At 43.2% G+C, this 19,145-nt stretch overlaps 1 protein-coding gene across 1 annotated transcript; it reads right to left on the bottom strand.

Moving 5' to 3' along the window:
* Positions 1–9,525: 9,525 nt before the first annotated feature.
* Positions 9,526–18,242, bottom strand: HSPA13 (heat shock protein family A (Hsp70) member 13). The gene is made up of 5 exons (XM_021532460.2): positions 18,201–18,242; positions 16,409–16,749; positions 14,574–14,787; positions 13,825–13,992; positions 9,526–12,910 (listed from the first exon to the last, which is right to left on the bottom strand). The coding sequence occupies exons 1-5, from the start codon at positions 18,223–18,225 to the stop codon at positions 12,240–12,242; spliced, it is 1,419 nt and encodes a 472-aa protein (XP_021388135.1). The 5' UTR covers positions 18,226–18,242; the 3' UTR covers positions 9,526–12,239.
* Positions 18,243–19,145: the final 903 nt, after the last annotated feature.

Below are 19,145 nucleotides of genomic sequence, written 5' to 3'. Positions count from 1 at the left end.
CATCACATATTGCTTAGAATAAGCAATGGCAGAGTGCCAGTCTGGCTCTTTCCTCTCCCTAGTTTTTAATCTAGATTATTGTTACAACAAAAGCTTAGTGCACCCAAGAAACCTCCAGTCAGGGAGCCTCAGCATGCACTCTGTACACAGTACCCATTCATATACAAGTCAATGAATGGGGAGATCAACACCACTAAAACCAAACTGCTAACAGCCCCAGTAAAACATTTACTGGGCTTTTACAAGAGCAAATCTCCTGATCTTAGAAGGAAATTTTACATATGTACCTTTACATGTACCTAATGCCACTAGCTGTGAATAAATTTCTAAAATTTGTTCTTAATCACAGAAACAGGGAAAAGAGAAGACATTTTAAGTTTCTCATGAACTGAAGACTGAAATAAGCCCAGTTTACAGTAATGTTGATATAACCCCCCATGAAATAGTTTCAAAGTCCCCTGAAACCAGTGCTGGGAAAGGACTACCTTACCTTACCAAATCAATGCCCAGAAAGTTTTGTGGTATTAATCAAGATGTTGAACTGGGGTGAACTCACATCTCTGCCATGTGACAAGGGAACTGTGCTCTCCAACAGTGGCACTTGTGCTCCTGAGAAATTCAGAACTCTCAACTCCTGTTACTGGTTATCCTGTAGGTTCTGCTGACAGCTCTCTGTCAGGTAAATCCTTCATGGTGACTCTGAGTTTCAGGTGCACTCTCACAAACTCCAAAGTTCAGGTGTTTCCCACCCCAATTTGCTGCATCGTTGTTATGCCCACTAATTATGCCTCGTGCTTTTCCCACAAGGATGCACTCCTCACACTGAAATTCAGAGTTATCTGCTTTAAAAGTGCCTCATGCAAATTAGTGGAAGATGCTGGCACTGCCTCTTCAGGACTTTGACCCCCAAAGTGCTCAGGACTGTCAGTCACTACCTGCTGAATAAACCCTGATAATTTTAGGGCACCCCACAGACTGCTGGCTAAGTATTCAAGCTGAAGAAAAGACATAAAAATTTAATTTTACTACAGTACAAGATTGCTATGGTTTATCAATAAAATAATGGCACTATTACAATTGAATTTATCCCCAGAAGTTTGGATAAAATAGCATCAAAAAAACATTTCAGTGTGTTTTCTCAAGATTAAGATCGAATTCTTACACAAGCCTTGATATGCTGATCTGTGGTCACATGCAAATGCCATTTCCCCTTCTAATCTCCTCTCTGCCCCCAGGGATTCCGAAGTGTTGGGAAATCCCATTCTCAGAACAACTCTCATTTCTCTTACCTCTCAAGCCACTTCTGCAGAAAAATTCTTTTCTAACCGCTATGCTTAAAAGTGCTGCTCCCTTCCAGGCAGGAGGAAATCCTACCAGGCTTTTGCAATGCAGTATGTTTAACTATGAAAACAAGTTGTCTAAAGATTGCAAACAAAAAACTGACTTGCTGGAAGAAATTTAAGACTTACTGTCTTCTACACTGATGCTTGCAATTCCTGTAAATTGATAATCCCTTCTTAAATAGGCTTGACAAGTTAGCAACTAATCCTCTATGAGAAAATATGGGCACTGAGGCAATGCACACCATTTATGCTCTCAAAAATAAATTCTTTAATGATTATTTTTCACATTGCTGTCATCAGGATGACTTGTGAAAATGCTCTCCTTTGTAAAATAACACTTAAAAATGATACTTGGAATGCTGAATATGTGTACACGATTGAAACGTGTTTGTAGCAAGCAGGCAGCTGTGGGTTAAAAGGCAGGTGTAAGTTGAGTGCTAAAGATAGCAACCATATTCCAATAATCTTTATTGAGAAGTGAACAACATCCAATATTTTATACGTGTGTTTTGTCAGTAACTATTACGATACTTTACCATGCTGATGAGGGCAGCATTTGGAGAGTGGAGTTTCTTAGCCCGATTTTCACATAATTACGTGGTTTCCCAGTACTTATTCGCTGTTCACTTGCAGTTTCACTCAGAGAAGGAAATACCCTGCTCTACACACTGTTCTTCCCAGGGCCTTGTTCCTATTCCGTGCATGCTTCCACTGGGAGGCTTGCCAACAAACTTTTTTTCCTGTCAGCAGGGGAAACCCACAAAAGAAAAACTGAGTTAAGTGTCTTAAAACATCGAAGTGTCATGCGACCACCTCAACACAGCCCCCAGCTGGACCTGTGCCCACTGTACCACTCTTTGCTCTGTCCCCCTCCCTGTCTCCTCCAGCACAGCCAGAGAGTGTGCACCCCTCTTACACATCACTCCTTTCTGACTTATTTCTTTCTCCAGCTATACTAGATGTAGGAATAAAGTAGATCAGTTTTATTTTCAAACATTCTGTGCTATTTTAGAGTTTCTCAATCTCTTATTTTTTAAAGCCATAATGCATGCAAAATTAAACTCCTCAGAACTTTCACAGTGTTAACAGCTAGAGTTTCTATTTCTCTAGAAGTACAATTTTTTTAGAATGACAGCACACGGTAAAGAGTCCATCAGGTCAACAATTTCCTTACCAGCAGATGCCTCTGCCAGTGCCTTCAAATGTATAATTTTGTCCTTACCAGAATCAAGGTGCAAATGTTAAGATTGCACAGAGGTCTCCTGAACTGGCCCTGCCACATTCAAATGAATGTGAAGGGCAGCAGGTGGAGAAAAACCCTCTGAAAGAACGAGAAAATGGCAGAGTTGTGACAGTGACACACAGAGTACCAAAAATAGCAAAAGGAGACAAAGAGAGCGTGGCCAGAGCCACAGGAAGTCAAGCAAAAGGCACACTAATACTAGATAACTGGATTAATCTTTTTTTTTTTGGTTGCTTGGTTTGGGGTTTTTTGTTTGTTTGTTTTGGTTTTCTTTTTGTGTGTGGTGTGTGGGTTTCAGTGGTTTTTTGGGTTGTTTGTTTTTTTCTATTTTCATGTGAGAGAAATGTTCAGATCTCTGACCTTTATCCAAAAGAAGAATGCTCAAGATTCATACTATTTTGAAATGTGTTATGCATACAATAGCTGCAGAACCACAGAATACGCTGAGTTGAAAGGGACCCATCAGGACCATGGTGCCCTACCAGAGCTCACCCAAGGTCAGGGGTGGCTCCATGTGGTGCAAAAATCTCTCCTCCAACCTGTGCTTCCAAAGAAAGGCTCAGTAGAGTTCTGTTGTTCAGTCTCAAGGCAGTTTATTGCAAGTTATCTAAAAGATTTTCTTCTGGGGCTGCTGTGGTTTGCTCACAGCTCAGGCAGAGGCACACAGACACCCTGACATCCTCTCTGACTCCCGACTGCTTCTTCTCTCTCCGTCCAGGGCTGCTGTTATCTTTTATATGGTACATTACGTGTTACATGTTTATAGTTTTTCCCCAATGCCTATTACCTATATTAAATGATGCTTTTCTACTCTAAACCAACCTGTGAGTGCCAACATCACCAAGAACATGGAGGTAAGGAAGAAGAAAGAGGAAGGACAGGGCAGGCCCAAATCCCTCCATCTTAAACTTCTGACCCCCATGCACAAAACCAAAAACTCCCCTGTACAGGACTCAAATGTTCTTCTCTTTACTTTGTGACTACTTCTACTATAATATCTAAACTTTTGTGACTTCTTGTTCTTCCTGCAAGGTTGGTAAATCATTCCATGGTTCAAACCCAAAATCACAGCTGTTTCCAGCTGCCTGCCAGGGTCTCAAATGCTTCTGACCTGGACCCGGAACATCCAAAAATGTCTGAGGGACATTTTGAGTTCCAACAGCGCCCAACTCCTTGTCTTGCACAGGACTGTCCCTAAGAGCCACACCCTGTGCCTTAGAGCATCATCCAGATGCTTTTTGAAGCTGGTCAGCCCTAGTGCAGTGCCCACTTCCCTGTGAGGTGCTGCAGAGCTCAGCCAGCCTCTGTGTGAATCCCCTTTTGCTGACATCCAGCCCAAAGCTCCTCAGGCCACTCCCCAGCTCATCCCCCTGGCTCCCTGACAAGGTGTGCAGGTACAGGAGCGGGTGTGTTTGCCAGGGAAGGGGCACATTCATCTTTATTGACTGTTTCCAGTCATTTGTCTCATTATCAGGTAATCATTTGGCATTTTACTGAAAGCACAACAAAAATTATTGTGGGAAACGACAGAGGAGCTCCAGTTCTGTCGGTGGGTGTTTCATGGCACCTGCTGGAAAAGGCTGCAACTGCGTCCTGGGCTGGGATGATTATAGGGAGGTATATATATATTATACCATGGCATACATATTGATATGTCCCAGTGAGGGAGGGACACAGTTCACTGCTCAGGTGCATCCTGGGCGTGGATACACACAATCCTCAGGCACTATGGGAGAGGTCCTGTTTGTTTGCCTGTCTTACTCTTATCTCCAATGCCTTATGGAATTGGCAGCAGTGCACAAGCCTCATACTCTACTCATTTATGTTCATGACACATGTTAGTAGTGCTTTATTTCTTAGAGTGTCCTGAAAGGACCCTGCTGTTCTTTAAGTATTAGTTGTTGCTGATTTCCAATAGCTATATTATCAAATGGGGGTGGGGGTTGGGGGGGAAACCTTGCAAGATTTTATCTGTCAAAGATGTAAGAAGCCAGTTAAGTTGTCCTATTCATTCATGAGGTTGTAGACTTCTCTCATTCTTCATAGCTTGTGTTAGGGTGTATTAGTGGGAGAAGGTAACAGGCAAAAAAAAATTAGTTTTTATAGGTATTATTTGCCTTTTGATAGCTTTAAATATCTTCTAAAACAACATGTTTAGTAAAGAAAACAAAAACACCATTCTTTCAAGTATCATTGATACGTTTTCCTTTGTTCACTTTTAAACAGAAGTGTAACACTGAAAAGAATGCTTCTTTCTTCAGTTAATTAACATGTTGCGGTTTAGCAGGTGAGAATTTATTAAACTGGTTTTTGCTGCTCATTGATGCTCACAGAACTGTAGACTGTGCACTTAGATTCCACAACATCATTCTGGCTTGAGCCTGATCTTGAGAGTGCTGTTATCTTTTTGCACAAAAATCAAAGTTTGCAACATTTAGAGATCTCATTAAAATATTCGGTGGGCTATTGTTTATACATAGTAACAGTCATTTTATACATTATCTAATGGCATTATTTGATGCTGTTGAGGCAGGACAGGAACGAAAAGACTCTGACTCCAAAGGCTGCTGAGAGTAAAACTCTGGTTTATTCAAAATACACCGCTCTTCTATACAGAGCTTCGTGAGGACCAATTCCATTGGTCCTGAAGTGAAAACAGCCTACACCACTGGTGCAGAGTGCTTGATGCACAGTGATAGAGCTTAACTATAAACAATGTGAACAAATAAGAGATAAACCTCTTATTTACATTATTTTCCAACAGATTCCCAGGCTCCTGCCTGGTTAGAAATTTCCCATTTCTCTCTTTGACTGAATCTGAGACTGACAATTATTTAACAGTGGCAATAAAGCCACTTTCTAGATCTCCAGGAACAAATATTCTGTAGTACATGTAAGGTATTTTCCAGGTAGCCAATTTCATGCTTATTTTCCTGCCCTTTTATGGCAGGCCACAAAGGTGTTATTGTCACTCACCTGCTCACATACACCAGAACTTCCTCTGTTCCTTGGAAAATTTTCCACCAAAATAGGAACTGAAAGTTCAACTCTATCAAGTCTTGCAACTTCCTATCACTTAATATGCTCAATTTCCACTTCAACTGTCCTGTTTGGTCACCGAGCTCCTGCAAAATTGTCACTGTTCTCTTTGCATGTGACTTGCTAGTGACTGCTGTTGGCCTCTTATGCCTGTTGGGTCACAGCCATTGTGACTGCACTTGGTCCAGGTGTCTGTTCACCATCTCTAGGAGCATTTCTGGTTAAGGTAATTTAAGAGATAAATCACATCTCTATAGTTCAGTCTATAAATCTCTGCAGGTATTCTTGTTGCTGAATATGTAATCTTTCCTATAGGAAATTAAGGATATTTAATTTAAGAGTCATAGCCTTCTAATTTTTCTTAGTGCTCATGAATGTAGTCTCCAGTACTTCACAAACCTAGTAATAATTCACATGTTGTGGCAGTTGCCAGGTGCTGGGCAGGTCTTTAGCCAGCACCAAAACTGACACAGAGTTTCAGTGCACAGAGCACGCACAAGAAATCTCTTGCCTTTTATGTTTCACTTTACTGAAGAACTGAGCTCACAGAGACCACATGCAATTTTTGTCCTCCTGTTCACCAGCTTCAAACTGCTACAATTTCCCTTGCAAAGATCCATTCCCAAGATAATTTGTCTCAGTTCCTTCTGTTAAGGAAAGGATTTATGACAGCCTGTTTTAGGATCCTGTTTTAGGATCATGTTGGAATTGTGTATTCACATTCTGTTGCTGTTTGGGATCCCACCTTGTTTTCTGGGACATTGCAGTCCAATCTGGATACACTTGGAAAACACTCTGGTCTTGAACTGTAGGAGGTGCTGGAGCTGTATGACTTAAAGGATTTTGTCCAGTCACTGCCAAAGAAACTCCTCCATGAGATTTCAGAAGGTGGTGAAAATCTCAGGTACATAATTGAGTGCTAATGCTGTTATTTTCCAGTGCTGTAAAACTATGTGATCCTTCCAGAGAATTTACTTCAGAAGGTATCAGGATGGAAATGACACGTCTCCTGTCATTCTCAGTAGAACTATTCTGGTAGTGCAAGTTTCTCTGAGGTGACCAACTGGTCACAGTGGTATAAATTCTGATGGCCTGTGCTGTATGGGAAGCCAAGGGAGTAGACTATTTTCAGCTCAAGTATGTAAGTAAGTGTAAAGAAGGGGGGTGTGGTGTTGCAACTCATGTAGCACCTCATTAGATTTGTGTAGAAAAGTGCTCATTTATTTAAATTAAGAAAAATAAATCAAACAAGAAAACAATAAAAAACAATGAACCAAAAAAAAACCCAAAAAAACAACAAATTAGAAACCCACCAAAGTGCAGAGAGCTTATTCTTTTGTTCTATTTGCTCAGGCAAAACAACTCAGTTTTAACTTTGAAACATTAACCCAGAATTATGCAAGGAGGGTGACGCTTGAAATAAAAGAACTCTAAACTGAGGAGACAAATACTGAAGCTTTCAGCAGCAAAGGGATAGGTCTTAAATAGTGTACTGAATACCAGCTGGAATTTTTCTGACAGATCATTTTCAGGAGGACATTTCTGGAAGGTGCATACTATAGCTAACATAAAGAAGTATCCAAACTTTTACATTATTAAAAAGTGGTTTAGCATTCAATCTGGCTCATTCCTAGTGCCCACTATAATGTGAATATAAAACTGAAGACTGGGTTTAAGATTCAAAGTTCAGCCATGGGTGTTGAAGAGTCTTACCTTAACTACTACTGATATGCTGAGCAAGAAGAAATAAAATTCCAAAGCAGGATGAACATATTTCAGTAGTCTTTTCAGAAACATAAAGTATTGCTAGAAAAGAAGCACAGGGTCTCTGGTATTCCATATATATAGGTGGAATATTTTTTATTCCATATAAAATAACTGACTGATCCAAGAGCTCCTTGCAGCATTGCTGTTTACTACAGCCATGATCTGTATATATTGATCAGGTTTCTTAAAATTCAGATTTTATACAAATCACTTTTTTTTATCACAGTGGCACTGGGACAACAGAATGAAGCAGGGAATTTCATGGAGTATATTAAAACTATTGCATTAGTAAAGACTGATTGAAAAATAAATCTTACTGTTGACATGCTGGTCTTCCCTTGAACTAAGTTGCTCTGACATTATGCTCATTTAGCTACTAATTCTTATTATGATTACACATTCAGGAAAAAAAAGCTGGTTTTTGTGTGGACACAGAGACAGATGTCACTTGGGGCTAATTTTTAGGATATGAACATCCCCCCCATGTATACCTAGGTAGTTCTTGAGGCAATAAATGTGCCCCATTAAGTCAGTTTTCCTTTTGTGATTTCTGAAAAACTGAAAACCATATCTTACATATCTAATTGAGCATTACAAAACACCATTGTGAAAAAATCCCAAAAAATGCAGTCAGGTGGAGCTGCCACTTTGCAGGTAAATATTAATGTAAACCTCCATACTAATTACAGAAGCAGGACAGGTTATGTACACTTACTTGAAGTGTCAGCTAAACGTATCTGCTTCTGTAGGCCACATAAATAGTAATTTCCATTTTATTGCAGTTCCTGAAGTTCTTGAATTTTAATACTATGTAATCAATCTTCTCTTAAGAGAAGATCCCCATCAACTGCTTTTTAAAAAACCCAACAAACTGAATAAAGTTCCTGGGTACAGCCCTGTTATATTAGTTTAATACTGACACCTGATGTATCAAGTACAATCTTAATTACTTGCCCAAGAGAAAGTTTTGGGCACGTAGGCTAGGGGAGGAAGCCATCAGTACCTCAAATACCAATCCCTTTTGTAAGAGAAAACAGTCTGAATAAGGCATCAGTGCATGGCAATTTTTACTTTATTTACTTTTATTTGTGGGGAGAGCTTTCTGTGCTTACTGCCAGGCTGACAAAATCTTTCACTTCCAGCTACATTCAGAATGCAGCTGGGAGAGCTACAGACTGAACAATGGCAAAGCCTGAGAGAAAAGAAAATGCTGGACTAGTGTCAGCAAAGCCATTCCTTTTTTTTCAGCAAGCTGTACTACTCATATGTGACTATAACTTCTGAAAAGGGGATGCAGTGGAGGCAGAAGCAGCAGGAAATGCTCCTGCTGTGCTTCCATGCAGCAATAGCTTACCAAGGCAAACCCCCTAACAGGCTTAGGGTGGGCAGGGAAAGGCTTTTTGCCTTAAGCACATCAGCCAGGGTCTGCAGCCTCTCCTTACACACCTGATGTTGGAGACTCACTCCAGGAAACCACTGGAGGGCCACTTGGCTGAGTTCAGAACTCATCCCACCAAACTCCAGGGCACCAGCCAGCACAAACAAAGCCATGTGCTAGCTCTACAGCTTGGCACACACCCCTGGCCTTCCTCCTCCAAACAGGAATCCCCTGAGCTTCCTTGGTATTTGGGAATTGGGTTCCAGTCTTGTCCTGGGGGACTGCTCATAGGAAGAGTGGGACAGGTAGGGGACCAGAGCAGACCTGAAGAATGAGGCTCTTAAGGGGCCATTCCCTTTCACAGGAAGGAGCATGGAGCAGAACCTGCTTTTGTCCTGCTCCCACTTCATTCCTCTCAGCGTTCAAAAATCCTATGTGCACCACCCTCTCGGGAGCTGCTTCCCTCAGCCCTGCTTGTTGCCCTTGCTCCACACTTTCCTGGCAGTATCACAGGAGGAACTAGAAAGAAGTGAGGAGGAACTCTCACTTTCCCTCACAGGAAGAGACACATTTCTGCTTTTTGCCAGCTTTGAAACACATTTATGAACCACTGTAATTGTTCAGGCTCTGCAGACTTGACAGCTCCCCAAGACAAGAAAATGTACAAACTCTCTCACAGCTGACACAACCTCATCTTCTACACTTTGAAGGAATTTAAGGAAGACAGAATTTCCTTGAGATAAAGAAGACAGATCCAAGGGGTAGAAATTGCTTTTATTAAAAAAATCTAAAATGTTATTTATAAAATGCATTTCATCATCTGCACTGGGAAACAATTAGGGAACACACAATTGTTGAGGCCTCTTGATGCTTTCAGAATTTCAACTCACCAAACAAGCCTTAGCTAGAGAAATTGGTTACACATCTACCACCACAGGCAATCATAAGGATTATAGAAAGATTTCAGCCTTCAAGTATCAGCTTTTTTACAGAGAGACTTTTGGTAAGCAGCCCATGTGCATACCTGGAAATATCCACCTACTGCAATGGACTTGTCTTTAAAATTCAATTGTTTATGCCAAAATGCAGTATTAAAAGATACAAAATAAATAATTCAGAAAATTTAATAAATAAGAATGCATTGTGATATCCAGTGTATAGTAACTTATCTTCTAAAAAATCCAACTTGTATAGATCTCTGAATAAATATCCTTTTGTGAATTTCATTTTTACAAGTAAACAATCTGCTCTTCCCTTCCAGTTCCCAGATTAACACTAAAGGAGATTTAACTCCTCCAGGGTGAAGGAGGATGTGAAAGAAAAAAGTACTTCATTTATTTGCTTTGAGAGTTTTAACAGCTCCTACCTAACTTGTCCCAAAACTGCAAAAGCTTTTAATAGTTTAACTTCTCTGTGATGTGGTTCTGTTTTAAATAGGTCTGCTTGTTTTACACGGTGCATTAAAGACATGAAGACCAAAGTCCTACAGTAACTCCAGTGGATTTTGAGATGAACTTACAGCAGGGCAGAAGGAAAGGCCACAATGACTCTAAAGAATTGGTACAGATGTTGAACACACTCATTTATGTCTGCAAAGCAAAGGCCCCCAGCAGCAACTGAGGACTGTACTGCATTCATCCATGGTGTCATTGAAGAGGCACTTCTTTCACTGCAGGCATTTTACTTACTGGAAGCTCCATACAGACTTAGTTGGGGTCACTTTCAAAAAGGCACAAAGGAAAAAAAGAATCCTCAAATTAAAAAAAAAAAAAATCCTGGTTTTCAACTCAGGAAAATTAAGCAGATGTCAGCAGTACTTTGGGAATCCTCTGTCAAGTTAAACAATGCTGATGGAATGGCTGTGTGCAACTGATTCAATTTAAGAGGTTTTTAATTGGATTACTTCAAAGATGCATTTAGACAATAGCTATGCAAACAGCTGAATCAGCACAACTGATTTATGGCAGTGCCATAAATCAGGCCTACTGCCAGGAGAGTAATAAGCCTATTTTAATATAGTCATAGGTTAAAACAATAAATCTAAGCCCCACACTTTATCTTAGCAAGGTTAATACAAAATTATTCTGGAGAAGACAAGAACATCCTTAAAACCACCTGTTACTAGAGCTTACCTGATGAAGACTGGGATGATGGATGTTGAAACCAGTCTTAGCTGAGTGACATGTATTTTTGGCAGGAAGTTCCAAGCAGATAATAGAATTCAGCTGGTGGTTGATTATTGCTTAATCCCTCCAAAGAGAGAACTGTCACCAATTTGGTTTTTTTTCAGATCAGTAACTTTGTTCTCTTCACAACACATTTTCAAGATACCTAGATAGTGATTTATTTGCCTAAAAGAGATTCCTAAGAAGTGTCACCTCCAACCCCAAATTACATACAACACTGTTTCTTTCCCAATAGGACAGCTAAAAACTCTGTTAAGTTTAGAATAGTGATACGAAAAAACTTAAACCACATAAGAGCTAAAAAGCACAAAGTAGTTGGGTCAATTTTCATTTACTAGGGCTAGAGGAACTACATTTCATCCAGGCCATCCCTTCTGTCCCACACTTTCTCCATGAGGACAGTATGGCTTGGGGTACTTCAGGAAGAAGATATCACACACTTGTAAACACAGAATGATGAAATTTGTGTTGGTCAAAATCAAGGGAAGACAGGCAGGTGTGGCTTCAAGATAATAAAATCACTGTAGTTTTAAAATAAGGCAGGGGCAGGTATGAATATTTGGCAAGATACCCTAGTTCTCTGTGGAGAACATCAGTGGTAAAACAGCAGCACCTGTGTTTAACCATCACAGTCAGGTCAGGAATGAAGCCCTTGGAGACCAAGAAACTGCATGGGCAAGAGCTACATTTTCAATAAAGTTTCCTAATCATGGGACAATTTGCCACAGAGCCTACCATGGGACAATTTGCCACAGAGCATACCATTATGCTGTTATGAACAGCAGAAGAATCAAGTGAATGCCTCAGTCTCTCATTTAAGCTGCAAGATGCCTTTAGGAAAGAAGCTTAAATGCTCAAATGGCTCAGTCTAGTAAGTAAGTGTAAGCACTGCCAGTGCTCTGTGCATTAACGCTGCTTCACAGTCCTTCCAAATAAATACATGGATGCAGGAATACCTCAGTACCACATAATCTCAAACCTTTGGTCACACTCCCTTTATACTTTAAATACACACCACTCCAGGATTTGCTAATAAAATTTAGCAAGAAAATGTGGGTGTGTCATCACTGGCATTTTCATCCAATATCCTCTCTCCAAGTAAACACAGCACACTTCAGAACTAGTTTGTACCTTTAAAGTAACATGAAGCTTTAGCACAGGTAGGTGTCCAGTAACGGGAACAGGAGAAAATTGAATAGAATGAAGCTAAGATTAGGTTCCATTACCAGTCAGATAAGTATGGATCCTTTTGGAGAGCTGGAATGCAATTGAGAAGTTTCTTTTCAGTTAAAATTAGTCTTCTGTAAATGTTTGTTAGGGATTTCTATAGCACTGACTTGGAGAGGCCAGGACCCAGCAAGAATTCCTGCTTGGATGGCTACACCCGTCACGACAGCCAGGTCGGGATCTACAGAGGTGTTGGGTTCCTTTCCAAAGAAGTCCCGAATAACTTCACGTATTTTGGGAATCCGTGTGGAGCCTCCGACCAACACAATTACATCCACGTCTGCTTTGTGCAGGTGCCCTTCCTGCAACACTTTTTCAATGGGCACAAGAATTTTCTCAAAAAGGTCCTCATTTAACATCTCAAACAGCTTGCGAGAGATTTCTGTTTCAAACACAACTTCCACAAAATTGTCCTCTACTTTGGAAGTGTCTCCAAGATTTTTCAGGCCTTTTGTGTTTTGTGAGGCCTCACCCTTTAGCACGCTGTTTGTTTTTACCTGGCTTTTTGCAAGTTCTCTTGTAAGCTTGTTTGCTGGCAGAGTCAACAGTACCCTCAGTGTAGCTGCTTCATGGACAGTCAGGTTTAATTTAACAGCTTCCACGGCCTGTCTGAGGCGGTGAATCTCCTCTTTTTGTGTTGGCAGAGAACCGTACGTTTGATGGAGCTGATCATATAAATACACCATCAACCTCTGATTGAAATCCTGTCCTCCAAGTTTGTTGTTACCTGGAAGATCAGAATAGAAGGCATCAGACAGAGCAACTTCAAAGCCTCAGAAAGCAGCACACTGCTTCTTCACTTTCACTGGGAGATGGTGCTCAAGGGCAAGAACAAACACAGAAGGACCACAAGCACATGAGCTCACAGAGCTGTGACAACAGACAAAATGGTTGCCCACTGCCCACATAATGGATAATAATTTCCACTGGTTTGTTTTTGACTGAAAACAGTACTCCCTTAGTGATCTCTAACTAAAATCAGGGTGAAGCTGCTGAATCGTTCTTGCTGTTCCACTCTAACTGGACTGAGCAGCAGCAGCTCACATCAGAACTTGCTTGCTGAAGGCAACACAGGCACCTGGCACTGGACCTCAGAGCTGCGTGCATGCAGGCCAGCTGAAGCACGGCTGTCGCTTCACTACAGTCTGACCAACACTACTGCCAGAGCTCAGTGCTCAGGGATGAATCATTCATACACCAAACACAAAACTTCTGGGTTAACAGCCCACATATTCCCAAACCCTGCTCAACTCAGCTGGCACCAAATACAAGGACACACCGAAGCATTGGTCAGTGATTTGCCAATATTCCCAGTTTGGGCAAAGGTGACAGAAAGATTTTAAGCAATCCCAACCCCCCAGAAGTTTGGTCACAGTAAGTGTAACATGCCCCAGCACTTTATTAGTGGGCACAAAAGTTAACAGACACGAATAAAATGAAACTACAATTTACCCCTCTGGGTCAGCCAAAAACTGACTCTGTGGTGTTAATTGTTGAAACCAGCCACAGACCTAATTTTGCATGAAAATCAGCTGAGAAGGCATTGGGAAAACACTCTGTGACATGGCTGGTATTTTTTAAAAGCCCCTCCAACAGCGACCTTGCCTCCCACTCCTTGAGAAACAAAAGCATTTCTCTCACCTGCCATAGCTCGTGTGATGAACATCCCTCCCATCTTGTTCAACAGAGACACGTCCAAAGTTCCTCCACCCAAATCCACCACCAGAACATTAAACACATCAGCTTTGTGGAGCCCATAAGCCATAGCAGCAGCTGTGGGCTCATTGATTACTCGCAAAACGCTGAGCCCTGTGATGAGCAGAGACAACAAGCAACACTCAGGTACACCTCAGAAAAAACTGCAGTTCTTACATCAGAATGGCATTTGCCATTACTTGTTGGGGCTTTTTTAACCACACTCAAGATAAGTGTCAGATCTAAAGGAAGTAGTTTCCTAAGCAGTAATATCCAATGAACACTTTTCCTTACTTAAATACCTATCTAAAATAGTACTGCTTCAGCATCAGGGTGAAATCATAAATCATAATGTGCCCAAATGCACTGCTTCCAGAGAAGCCTTGCTAAGGAGATTTATGTCATGTGTTCTATTTCTTTTTAAATGATTATTCAAGGGTGCCCTATATAGTCTCCCTATTTGGAGATTATAAAAAGACTATTTTCCCTGAAGTAAAACTTACTTCCAGCTATCTATGTCTGCAGTAGCCAGCTGTATCTGTTGGTACTCAGAAGTTCTCAGCTGTTCCTCACAATAAATCCATTCTAAGCTTCTCTGTCACTGATTCACTGTTTCTATATCCTCCACAAAGACCTTACTGTTAGTGAAATAGACCTCAAGCTCTCCAAGAAAAACTCTGGAATAGAGACATCACCTGCAAGGTTAGCTGCCTTAATGGTAGAATTCCGCTGCCTTTCATCAAACTCTGCTGGCACAGAGATGACTGCCTTGGAAATGGACATGCCAAGGTTGGCTTCTGCCATTTTCTTCAGTTTCAGCAGCAGCTTAGAGCCAATGTGCTCTGGAGTGATGTGAAAGGTTTCATTAGTTGTCACAGAAAATTCAGCTAATCCATTGTTGTTGACAATCTAGAAGGATAAAATGACACAGCCCCCAAGTGAGAAATCTTCTTATGCTCCCCCACCCTACTCCCACCAAATATTTTATTTGCATGCAGTCTCTTTATTCAGGAAAAGTTTAATTGTGCTTTTGCCATTTCTGGGTCAATTTTGCTCCTTGATTAGGAGGATTATGCAAAACATGCCACTTAAGGGGTCAAAGAATATTCAAACAAATAACATCCACTATGCCCTAGTAAAACATATTTTAAAAAGTTAAGATTTAGAAACTGTGGAGTCAACTTCCAACATCACATTCAAAGACAGAAGGGATGTTTTTCAACCATTAGGTTACCTTTCAGGTTTCTGACAGGAAACAAACAGCTTGGTAGTGAAACGACTTCTCTTAAGAATATTAAAAAATTAAGAAGACCTCAAGACCACTTGCAATACACAATTTTTTTTTATTTTTTCAACCAATTCTTCACCAACTTTCAAGTTATGCTGCTGGTCAAGTAAGGTAGTAATGTGCTGAAGGAAAAAACACACTGGTACATGGGAGAAGATGTGGCTTTAAAACTTTTCTGGGTTTTAGTTTTTTGGAAGGAGAGTTTTGTTGATTTTTGTTTGTTTGTGCTTTTATTTTATAAATTCTGGGAGAAGTAAAGTTTCAGCAAAGCACAGTTAGCATTTCAAGTTTAAATTTATTCTTTGAGGGATGGGACTGGAAGGCTAGCCAGAAACACATTTCTCAGTAGGGAAACAGATTCCTCTGGAAAATCATTATCAGATCTCATGCAGTGGTACACAACTTCCACAACCATTTCACTCTGCTCTCTGGACATCTCTTACGGTTTTCAGGCACATTTTCAGACTGTGCCAAATATCTCCAGGTCTGACAAGATGATCAACCACATTTCAAGTGTCATAGAACTGGGTTGGAGGGACATTATAGCTCATCTCCTTCCAACCCCCTGCCAGTGGCAGAGACACCTTGCACTAGACCAGGTTGCTCAGAGCCCCATCCAACCTGGCTTTGAACACTTCCGAGGATGGGGCATCCCCAGCTTCTCTAGGAAGCCTGTGCCAGGGCCTCACGACCCTCAAAGGGAAGTTGTTCCTAATCTCTAATCTAAAACTCCTCTTTATCAGCTTGAAGCCATTTCCCTTTGTCCTGTCACTCCAGACCCTTGTAAGCAGTCTCTCTCCATCTTTTTTACAAGCTTCCTTGAGGTATTGGAATGCCACAATTAGTTCATCCCAAAGCCTTCTCCAATCCCAGTTCTCCCAGCCTCTCCTCCCAGCAGAGCTGCTCCATCCCTCTGCTCCCCTCGGTGCTCCTCTGTCCTGGCTGCAGCAGGTCCCTGTCCTTGCTGTGCTGGAGCCCAGAGCTGATGCAGCCCTGCAGGTGGGGTCTCAGCAGAGCGGGGCAGAGGGGCAGAATCCCCTCCCTGCCCTGCTGCCCACGGGGCTTGGCATGAGCCCAGCACACGGCGGGTTCTGGGCTGCCAATGGCCAGGGCATGGCCAGCCTCTCCCCACCAGGGCTGGCACCCCCAGGGCTGCTCTGGGTCTGTTCATGCCCAGCCTGCATTGTGTCCTGCAGGACATCCCTTACTGCCTGGAGGGAAGCAAAGGTGGCAGCTGCTTACCTTAAAGGGATACCTGCTGCTTTCACTCTGCAGTTCCTCCAAAGTGAAGACTTTCCCAATGAATCTCTTGGCATCATAGATGGTGTTGTGAGGATTGGCATCAGCCAGCTCCAGGCCCTCGTAGCCCACGTGCACGCCGGTGCCGGTGAAGGAGACGACGCTGGGGATGCTGCTGTGCCCGTTCTCGTCCGCGATGACCCTCACGTCCCCGCTGCCGGCCAGGAACACGCCGACGGAGCAGTAGGTGGTGCCGAGGTCGATCCCGATCACCCTGGGGGTGGGCATGGGCAGATACTGCTGTGCCAGGTAGCTGGCTAAGAGCAGGGCCAGCACAGCAGAGCCTGAAACACGGAGTTGGGAACAGCAGGGTTAGGGGAGCAAACCTCCGAGTCGATGCAAATGACACGCTGTGACACGCTGCACCTCCCGCAGCTTTGTTTCACACTCCGGAGCCTGGTTAGCTACCTAATTATTTTTTAATTTCCTTCTCAACAGAGAGTGGCTAGAAGTCAAGAATTTAAGGCATTCAATGTTAAACTGATTAAGGAAAAAAAGCCCAAGAGACAGCCAAGCCAAAAATACCGTCACACTGTATAATTCTATTTCTCTCTGCACGTTACTGCAGTAACACAGGCTCATTAGTACTTCTGCAGGAGTTGCCTATGAATAACACTAAAAAGACATCGAGTTGATGGGGCCACACAAAATCATAGTGAAACTACACTCCCAATCCTAACACCTCCAGCTTCACCAAAAGTCTAAAAATAAGGAGAGAAAAACCCATAGTACCTCGTTCTGTTTCAGCCATAGCTCTCAAAAAAGCATCTTCCCATACCTCTGAATCTTTCCTGCACCTTGAAACCCAAGGGAAGACCAGTTTATGTGCAGGAGAGTTTGTTGTTTAGTTGAGACACAGGAAAGCCAAAAGTCTAGCATCAAGTAATACCCCAGATGATTACCCAAAAAAAAGAACCAACAAACAAAATCTCAGCAAGAAATGTAAATAACCTAAATTTCAAAGAGTGGGTGACCTCTTTTTTCCCAGCAGGGAAGGATAGCCATTGCGGTGCTTCAAACAGACTGGTTGGAAAGCTCTGGTTTGCTCTGGGCTACAAATCTTGCCAGACATTTCTGAGCAATGTGCCACTGAGCACTCTGGCTTTCACAGAATCCCACAATGGGTCAGGCTGGAAGGGAGGACAGAGGGTCATCTGGTCCAAACTCCCTGCTCAAGCAGGGTCATCCCAGAGCCCATGGCACAGGATTGTGTCCTGACACTTCTGGATATCTCCAGTGAGGGACACTCCACAGCCTCTCTGGGTGATCTGTTCCCGTGTTTGGTCACTGCACAGTGAAGAAATTCTTCCCCATGTTCAGGTGAAACTTCCTGTGCATCAATTCCTGCCCATTGCCTCTTGTCCCATTGCTGGGCACCACTGAGCAGAGCCTGGTCGCTGCTCTGACCCCTCCCTGCAGACACTGGGAAGAATAAATTGATGAGGTCCCCTCTCACTCGTCTCTTCTCGAGGCAGAACAGCCCAGCCCCCTTAGTCTTTGCTTCTAAAAGGTCCAGCCCCCTCATCATCTTTGCTGCCCTCCGCTGGACCCGCTCGAGGAGCCCCATGTCTCTCCTGTACAGAGGAGCCCAGAACTGGACACAGCACAACACACCGAGCACGGGAAGCTCGTGCCACCCTAGAGAGCCAGTCCGGGGCAACACCGCTGGAAGAAAGACGCGAGAGCGGAAGCAAAACTCCCCAAACCCCGCAGCCCAGCCGCGCCACCGCCTCACCCAGCACAGCCATCTGCCCCGCCATGTCTGCCCGTGGCTCCGGCCCTGACGGCTCTTTCCGGGCCGCGCGGGGGATGCAGGGAACGGTAGTACGCGTATCCCGCCCGCCCCGCTCCCGTCAGCTGCTGCTGCGGGAGAGAAAACCACAACTCCCAGCGGGCATCGCGGCGCGGCCGGTTCCGGCGGGTAACAGCCCATGGGCGGGGAGGCGCGGTACCGTTATCAGGGGAGGCTGTGTGCGCCCGTTCACAGGCGCATGCGCGGGCAGGAGGGATTCGCGGTGGCTGCTGGGAGCTGTAGTTCTGGTCCCCCGCGCCATGGTGCCCTGCGGCCTCCCGCCGGCGTGGGGCGGCAGAGACCGCGGCTGTGGCGGTGCCGGGGCAGGACATCTTCCTTTATCCCCCTCGGCTTTCAGCTGGAAAGAACGGACTTCCCTCCGCTGCAAGGGTTTGAGAGAGCTGGCCGCCGTGTCTTTCACACGGCCAATAGCCAGGTTCGGAAAGGAGACATTGTTTAATCTGCGCAGGGCGCAAGGTCGAAGCTTTCCTCGAATCAAGCACACCGATTCTCAAAACTTTACAATAAATATGCATTTCAGCAAACAAATCACACTTCACTGGCTACAAGTTAGCTGGTTCTCTTTTTTAATGGTGAGGGGAGATTTCTTTCTTACCCACCTTTTAGAGAAGCAAGGAGAATACAGGTGAAACCTGCCCCTCAGATGTGTCCTGGAGGGACAGGATTGGGAACCGCTCTAATTAATGAGTGTGAAGTATTCTGTGGGTTTGCTTCTCATCCTGGAGAGGCAGAATTGGTAACTAGTCTAATTAATGAGTGTGAGGTATTCTGTGGGTTTACCCCTCATCCTGGAGGGCAGAATTGGTAACTGCTCTAATTAATGAGTGTGAGGTATTCTGTGGGTTTGCTTCTCATCACTTCGCCCTC

The sequence above is a fragment of the Lonchura striata genome, chromosome 2, assembly GCF_046129695.1.
Source record: "Lonchura striata isolate bLonStr1 chromosome 2, bLonStr1.mat, whole genome shotgun sequence".
NCBI classification, from domain to species: domain Eukaryota; kingdom Metazoa; phylum Chordata; class Aves; order Passeriformes; family Estrildidae; genus Lonchura; species Lonchura striata.
This window is presented reverse-complemented; position numbering and strand designations above follow the sequence as displayed.